The sequence below is a fragment of the Salminus brasiliensis genome, chromosome 4, assembly GCF_030463535.1.
Source record: "Salminus brasiliensis chromosome 4, fSalBra1.hap2, whole genome shotgun sequence".
Taxonomy (NCBI): Eukaryota; Metazoa; Chordata; class Actinopteri; order Characiformes; family Bryconidae; genus Salminus; species Salminus brasiliensis.
Genome location: NC_132881.1, coordinates 4,432,026 through 4,439,672, shown reverse-complemented (window position 1 = coordinate 4,439,672; position 7,647 = coordinate 4,432,026). Strand labels below are relative to the sequence as shown.

Here is a 7,647-nt window from a genome sequence, read left to right as displayed (position 1 = left end):
GGACAGCTGTGAAGACCAAAGAGCATTCTAATGATATTGGGGACAGTGGAGACATGCTCAAGACAGGAAAAGACTACAAAATAATACTATTGATACTAATTATCCTAGTAATCACTCTTGGATAAGTTGGCAGGCACTGCTTAGACAAGGCTGTCCCTCAAAACAATCAAAGCATCAGAGCAAGGCACCAGTGAGTGTCCCTGTGAGTGTCTGAACAGCACAATCACTTGCTATCTTGTGTGATTATTTATGGGTGCTCATTTCTTGCAGGGTCTTGTCTCAAAGGTATCTTGAATTCTGAGTCTATAAAGACTAACTTTGGATATTCTGCAGGAATGATCAAGCACTTCAGATAAGAGCATCTTCTAAATGCCATAAGTGTCCATAAATGTACATGTAATTGAAAGAAGCCACAGAGAGGCCAAGCATCACTTTGAAGGAGCTACAGAGTTCAGTGAATGAGAATAGAGTAAAGGTCAGTCAGTGTACAAGCAGCCTGTGTGGCCTGTGTCTACACAGAAGTCAATACTGAAGAAAAGAACACAGTCAGGCATGTCTGTTTTTTGTCCGATAGCATTGAAGTGACCCAGATAAAATGTGGGGTTGGGTTTTGTGGTAAAAATTGAAATGTTTAGTATAAACCCAACACTGTTCATTCCTCAGCAAACACCATCTTACCAGCATCACGTTGTAGGGATGTTTTTCCGCAGTTGAGACTGGGCTTCTTGTTAAAGGACAGACGGATGGGGAAAATACAGCGCAATTCTGCATGTTCTGCAAAACCAAGTCTCAATCAAGTTGAGAATATAAGGCTCTGTTGAACATCCAGACACAACCCTGAACAACCTGGAGCAAATAAATCCCTCCCAAAAAGTGAGCAAAGCTGGTAGAAACTCATCCCAACATACTTAAAGCTGTTATTACAGACAAAGCTGGTTCTTTTTTCGAAGTACTAGTCTGGGGGGCTTTATACCCCTCTAGCCCACGCCTGGCATTAGGCAGCATGGTGCCAATAGGTTCATGTTTATCTGCTCCAGAGAGTCCTAATCTATTGGTAATACTTCTCTACAGGGACTAGACAAGCTGTGTGTGTGTGTGCATGTGCACATCTGTGTCAGCAATGGGTGCAAGTCGTCATGCGTCGTCTAGCATGCTGTGAACATATCAGTGATTGAACCCTGGTCAGGTAAGGTATGGTAAACAAGACTGAAAAAAAAAAACATTTGGTATCCAATTTCAGAGATTACGCAATAGCACCTACCATCTGTCCAATCTGCTCTTTCTCAGTGAACAACAACAGTGAAATCATGCATTTCAAGCTCTAATTCAACCCCTTCAGCATTGAGCTCTTTGGGATCATCCAACATCCACCCAAGAAACAAACTACGTTGCTACGTTGAAAGGAAGGTCAGTAATGGGACACAGAGCTTCAGTGAAAAAGACAGTTCAGCTGGTCAATGTATTAATAGAAACAGTGAACTCTACATTACAGAGGTAGTGGAAAGTGCACAGGCCTAAAGCCAGGACCTCTGGGATTTGTAAACTTTAGCTTGTGGATATTTTCTGGCATTCTTTTTAATTAAAGGCATTAATTAATTAATAGGCATTATAATCATTATGATCTGTGCAAGATTATAATCCCCAGTCAGCACAGGGATCTAGGTGTTTACCTGTACTCTCATTACTCTGACCATCACTGCCATGACTATATTAAGTTATACTACACCATGATTATTATATTACAGTTATAAATATGTTGCACATCTGAGCAGTACAACAGTTTAGGTGGTTTGGTGACTTATAGTTCTGATCAGAGGAGGACGGGTTGGGTCCCCCTGGTGAGTCTTGGTTCCTCATAAGGTTTCTTCCTCCAGCTCTGAGGGAGTTTCTCTCTCTGTTGGCTGCTCACTGGGGGTCTTTATTGATTTTTTTCTGTCTTTTACTAATTACTGGTTGTGTAAAGCGGCTTTGTGACGACAACAGATGTAAAAAGTGCTAAACAAATAAATTTGGTTTGATTTGGTTTATGAGGCTGTTGCTTTAAATCACTGCTATCGAGGGGAAATACAACTACATTTCCTTGGGGAATCTTTCCATCTATCCATCCATCCATCCATCCATCTATGTATCTGTCCATCCACCCATCTGTCCATCCATCCAATCATCCATCTATCCATCCATCCATCCATCTAGCCATCCATCCATCCATCTATCTATCCATCCATCCATCTATCACTCTGTTTATATATCCATCCATCCATCTATCACTCTGTTTATATATCCATCCATCCATCTATCACTCTGTCTATCTATCCATCCATCCATCTATCACTCTGTCTATCTATCCATCCATCCATCTATCACTCTATCTATCCATCCATCCATCTATCACTCTGTCTATCTATCCATCCATCCATCACTCTGTTTATCTATCTATCCATCCATCCATCCATCTAGCCATCCATCCATCCATCTATCCATCCATCTATCCATCCATCCATCCATCTAGCCATCCATCCATCACTCTATCTATCCATCCATCCATCACTCTGTTTATCTATCTATCCATCCATCCATCCATCTAGCCATCCATCCATCCATCCATCTATCCATCCATCTATCCATCCATCCATCCATCTAGCCATCCATCCATCTATCACTCTATCTATCCATCCATCCATCCATCACTCTGTTTATATATCCATCCATCTATCACTCTGTTTATCTATCTATCCATCCATCCATCCATCTATCCATCCATCTAGCCATCCATCCATCTATCACTCTGTCTATCCATCCATCCATCCATCTATCACTCTATCTATCTATCCATCCATCCATCCATCTATCCATCCATCCATCTATCCATCCATCCATCTATCACTCTGTCTATCTATCCATCCATCCATCCATCCATCCATCTATCACTCTGTCTATCTATCCATCCATCCATCCATCTATCCATCCATCCATCTATCTATCCATCCATCTAGCCATCCATCCATCTATCTATCACTCTGTCTATCTATCCATCCATCCATCCATCTATCCATCCATCCATCTATCTATCCATCCATCTAGCCATCCATTCATCTATCTATCCATCCATCCATCCACCCATCTGTCCATTCATCCATCCATCACTCTGTCTATCTACATATCTGTCTATCCATCTATCCATCCATCCATATATTCATCCATCTATCCATGTGTCCATCTATCTATCCCTCCATCCCTCCGTCTGTCTATCTGCTATCGTCCGCCTGTTTTTCCTCCCACTCCTATTCCGACACGTCCCGGCTACAATCGCTGCGATTGGCTGCCAATATCGCGTTTTCTGTTGATATCCACCAATCAGAAAGCAAATCACTTGAATGAACGATCTAATAGCCAATCCAGGCGCAGCGGGGGCGGGGACTGTCGTTATACAGGTGGGAAAAAAAACAACCCCACACCAGCTGTCTGGCTAACTCGCTGAGAGGCGGTTCAGACAGCGCTAGCAGCGTGTTTCATTTAAAACTACTCTTTTATTACCGCGGTTGTGGGATTTTATCACTTTTAAACGGAATTATGTCATGTTGGAGCTGCTCAACGAAAAATAATAATAATTAAAAACATAGCAGCACATCCGGGCACTCTCCCCGCGCGCTGGAATTTTTAATTTGAACTTTTTAATTATTTGATTTTAATAACAATGTACGAGTCGAAAATATACACGTAATTGTTAAATAGTGCATTATTTTGTGGCCACAATTAATTAAAAAAATTATTTAAATTATTATTATTAATTATTAAGCGAAGGCATCATGGCTTCAGGGTCCATATCGCTGGAGTTATGAGTTTTAGGACAGAAATGAAGTCCTCGTCTTTCTCTGCTGGAGTTTTTCAGGATGGACTGTGGCTGAGGAGAGGTCTGTGGACACTGTTTTGCTGTCGTCTGTTCCTCTGCACCGGAGCCCTCCTCCCTGGGACCTGCGAGCAGCGCTGCTTCAGTGGGAGCTGCGTTAACGGGACCTGCCTCTGTGACCATGGGTGGGTGGGGGACCAGTGTCAGCACTGTCAGGGGAGATCCAGGTGGGTGTTTATGTATTTTAGAGAGGAATTTCATGATGTAAACATGTTTTATGTTTCATGACACTTCTGAGCAAAGCTTTTGCCCCAAACATATTTTAGAAAGGGACGGTGGCTGTTAAGACAATATATTATAATATATTATAATGTATTATAATGTATTTATTCCTTAAAAGTAGATATTTGGACCCTTTTGCATTCACACAACAAATGCTACATCCAACTGCATCCAGCTGGACAAATCAGCAGCGAGCGTAACCCTGTGGATTTCACTTTTTGTTTATAAGGCTGCTTCTAAAGCTTCTGTCCATATATATGACAGTGAACCCAGTCCTCTGTCCTCTGTGACATCTGGTGTCCGTCCCAGAGCACTGGATTTGAGTTCAGTACGCTGCATTGCCCAAAGGAACGTGGGTGGGTCCTGTTATGGGCATTGGCCTGGTGTAAAATATTGTAAGTAGGTGGTGATTTATTTGTTGATCTCTAATAGCAATGCCTCTAACCCCTCGTAGCCTGTTTCTACACTGTGTTTCTTATACCCTCCTAGATCGCCCATGGAGAAAATGCCTTGAAATGCCTTGAAATGCGTTATGTTGAATTATTTCCCAGCCCTAGCTCAGGGAAACAAGGGGGTAAATTCTGCTGAATGTGCAGATTCTGAACTTGCCATCCAGGCTGCATTATGTATATATATATATGAATTTTCTCAGCAGGTATTTACATTTACGGCATTTTAGCAGACGCTCTTATCCAGAGCGACATACAAGGTTATTCATATCACAGAGGAGGGCCAATGTAGTGTTAGGAGTCTGGCCCAAGGACTCTTATTGGTGTAGCGCAGCATAATCACCCAGACCAGGCATCGAACCCTGGTCTCCCACATGGTGTTGTAATGTAGCAGGTAGTGGTGTTATCTATTGCGCCGCAACAACCACAAGGGATTGTGTGTATAGTGTGTCGGAGGTCAATTTAAAGTCACAACTGAGACTATTAGTGGCTTGGCTTTCAGGTCTGGCCATGCATGTCAAACCTCTAAAAAAAAAAAAAAACACCTCTACAATAATGCTAATTTCTTATTGGCCATTTAAGGGCTTCTCGAAGTATGTTGGAGCTAACAAACTTGGCCTTTCTAGATTAAACATGAACATTTAGTCGTAATGCTGCTTAGTGACGTATCTAGAACTTCCAGAGGACCCACCCACTGGACTTCTGGACCCTCTGGTTTCTCAGTTACCCCATTTACACCTCAGTTATCCCATTTATATGGGATACTTCATATCGCTTAAAATTGCATGGTGATCAATTTTCTTCTTTTCTTCGTATATTGAGGACATTGATAGTGCTTAATAAACACTGATCGACTGCGCGTTTCATTATAAACAGATTATAATCTGTGTTTTTACCATATCGCCTAGCTCTAATCTGGATAAGGCCAAGCCTCACAAGCCTCATCCTCCACTTCAGGAGGAGGTCTGAGATCCATCTGAGCCACATGCTATAACATCCATCTCTTCAACATGCATTCCACTACCATAACCCTTCCCAGTACAACCAAAACACCAGTAATAAGTGCAGTGCAGCGTCCACATTTGCATATATTTGCATTCCGTCCCACACAGCAATCAGATTTCAATATATATAGAGACCGGTGGACCAGTATATATATGTAGATGGGGAATCTTAGGGACATCTTAGGCCTTCAGTTAAGCTTGTGAAGATCTAACCAGTAGGTTAGTTATGTGGGACTTAGATATCACAGAGAAAAGACATCCTTATTGGGCTGATTTCTCTTTCTGTAAATTATTCTTATTTTAATGTACTGTTCAATTAGAAATCCTTACCTTGTGAAGTGCCACAGGGTTCTAGATTTTAGGACCTATGAAACTGTTAATTATGTAATCATATAATCATAACAGTAATGTGGTCATGAATGTGAAGAGGTGTGAACTACAGGGTCTGTACTTGGGAGAGTACCTGCAGGGCTAGGTTCCCACAAAAGTATTAAGCCTAGCTGTGAATTGTATTTTTCTTTCTACTGACAAATACCATGCAGTTCAGGACTGGGCTTAAACCACAGGGTAAATACAAGCATCATTCTACTACATTAAAATGAACTAAAATGAACTACCTAACCCTAGTCCGAATGATGGAAGTCATATTTTATAACGACTTCCTGCTCAATTCTGAAGCGCAAAATAGTCGTATTTCATCTGATCATCGTCCAAACATCGACCTAAAGAACAAAAATTGAGAAATTGTGAAATTTTTTAATCTCCGAACAGCCGAGTTCTTCACTGGGTTTGAAGAAAGGAGTGTTCATTCAGTCTGGACAAATAATCTGGCTTCTCAGCAGAAACTGTGACATCTGTCAATCTTCAGACACTGATACCTTCATACAGCCCCTCCCTCCCTCCCTGTAGATCATGCTCTGTAGCTCCTCTCTCTATATATATATCCCACTATTTACAGCACAGAACACAGCAGAGGAAGTGAGGAGCAGTCCTGGAGCAAGTCTAACCACACTGAGAACATTTCAACCTCAGGGACTGAGATAATCAGCTCTTTCTCTGTGACAGAAAGTGGGGAAAAGACTAAAGAGAGAGGCTTTGTTCAGAGAAAGCCTGTCAGATCTTCTTCTTGCTAGTCTGGGGTGGAATAACCTAATATGCAGCTTTCTAACTTCAGGCTCTTGTCCCTATTGTTGTTCGCCCCTGAATATTCTTGAATGTGGAGTTTTCTGAATGCAGAACAATTGTAGAGTCTAGATCTAAATGTGTGTGTGTGTGTGTGTGTGTGTGTGTTTTCTGTGACCTAACAATCCCTTTGGTTAGCTAGTGTGTTGATATCAGTATTGTAGTACAGTGATAACCTGCTGAGCTGAGCTCACCCTAATCATGGTGGGTATTTTGCTGGATATCTGTTGAAATTATGCCTGCGATGTCTTTGGAGAATGTCGCAATTTTTGTGATTTTGACTTATTGAGAATATTGCATTAATAGTTTAATAATTACAGCTGTTTTTACCTACTTCCTCCTTTTTCACAGGCTCAAAAGTAATTGGACAAACCAACATCAGTATACAAAAAAATAGAAGGGACTATTTGTGATATTGGGATGCAAATCAAACACAAGGTAAAGGTGCACGTATCTGTTACTGTACTATGTACAGTGAAATGTGTCCTCCACACACTAGTGAACTAGGGGCAGTGAGCACACACACACAGGGAGCAGAGAGGGCCTTGCTCAAGGGCCCAACAGTGGCAGCTTGCAGAGCCTGGGTATCGAACCCTCATCATCATCTTAATCTTATCTGGTCTTAATATATTTAATGCACAGACAGGGCACAGATGGGGTCGCTCACAAGACCAGACAAAGAACCATAGAACAAATACTCTATATGTACACAGAGACTGACAAGGTACACCCGGGTGAGATCACGAGAGGGCGGGGCTATGAAGGAGGCACAAGTGGGAACACTAAGAACAAGGGCGGAGGCAAGGGAGGATCACATGGGGAAAACCAACACAAATGGACAGAAGGAAAGATGTTGAGTTGAGGATTCTGATGGCTTGGGGGA

The 7,647-nt window shown here is 41.9% G+C and overlaps 1 protein-coding gene across 4 annotated transcripts in view; it reads left to right on the top strand.

Annotated features, from left to right (window-relative positions):
* Window positions 1-3,487: 3,487 nt before the first annotated feature.
* Window positions 3,488-7,647, top strand: part of atrnl1a (attractin-like 1a) — a 286,426-nt gene continuing 282,266 nt past the window's right edge. For all 4 annotated transcript variants that reach the window (XM_072677372.1, XM_072677371.1, XM_072677373.1 and 1 more), the window contains exon 1: window positions 3,488-4,074. In XM_072677372.1, the coding sequence (XP_072533473.1) occupies window positions 3,836-4,074 (239 nt within the window). In that variant the 5' untranslated portion in view covers window positions 3,488-3,835. The remainder of the gene's footprint in view (window positions 4,075-7,647) is intronic.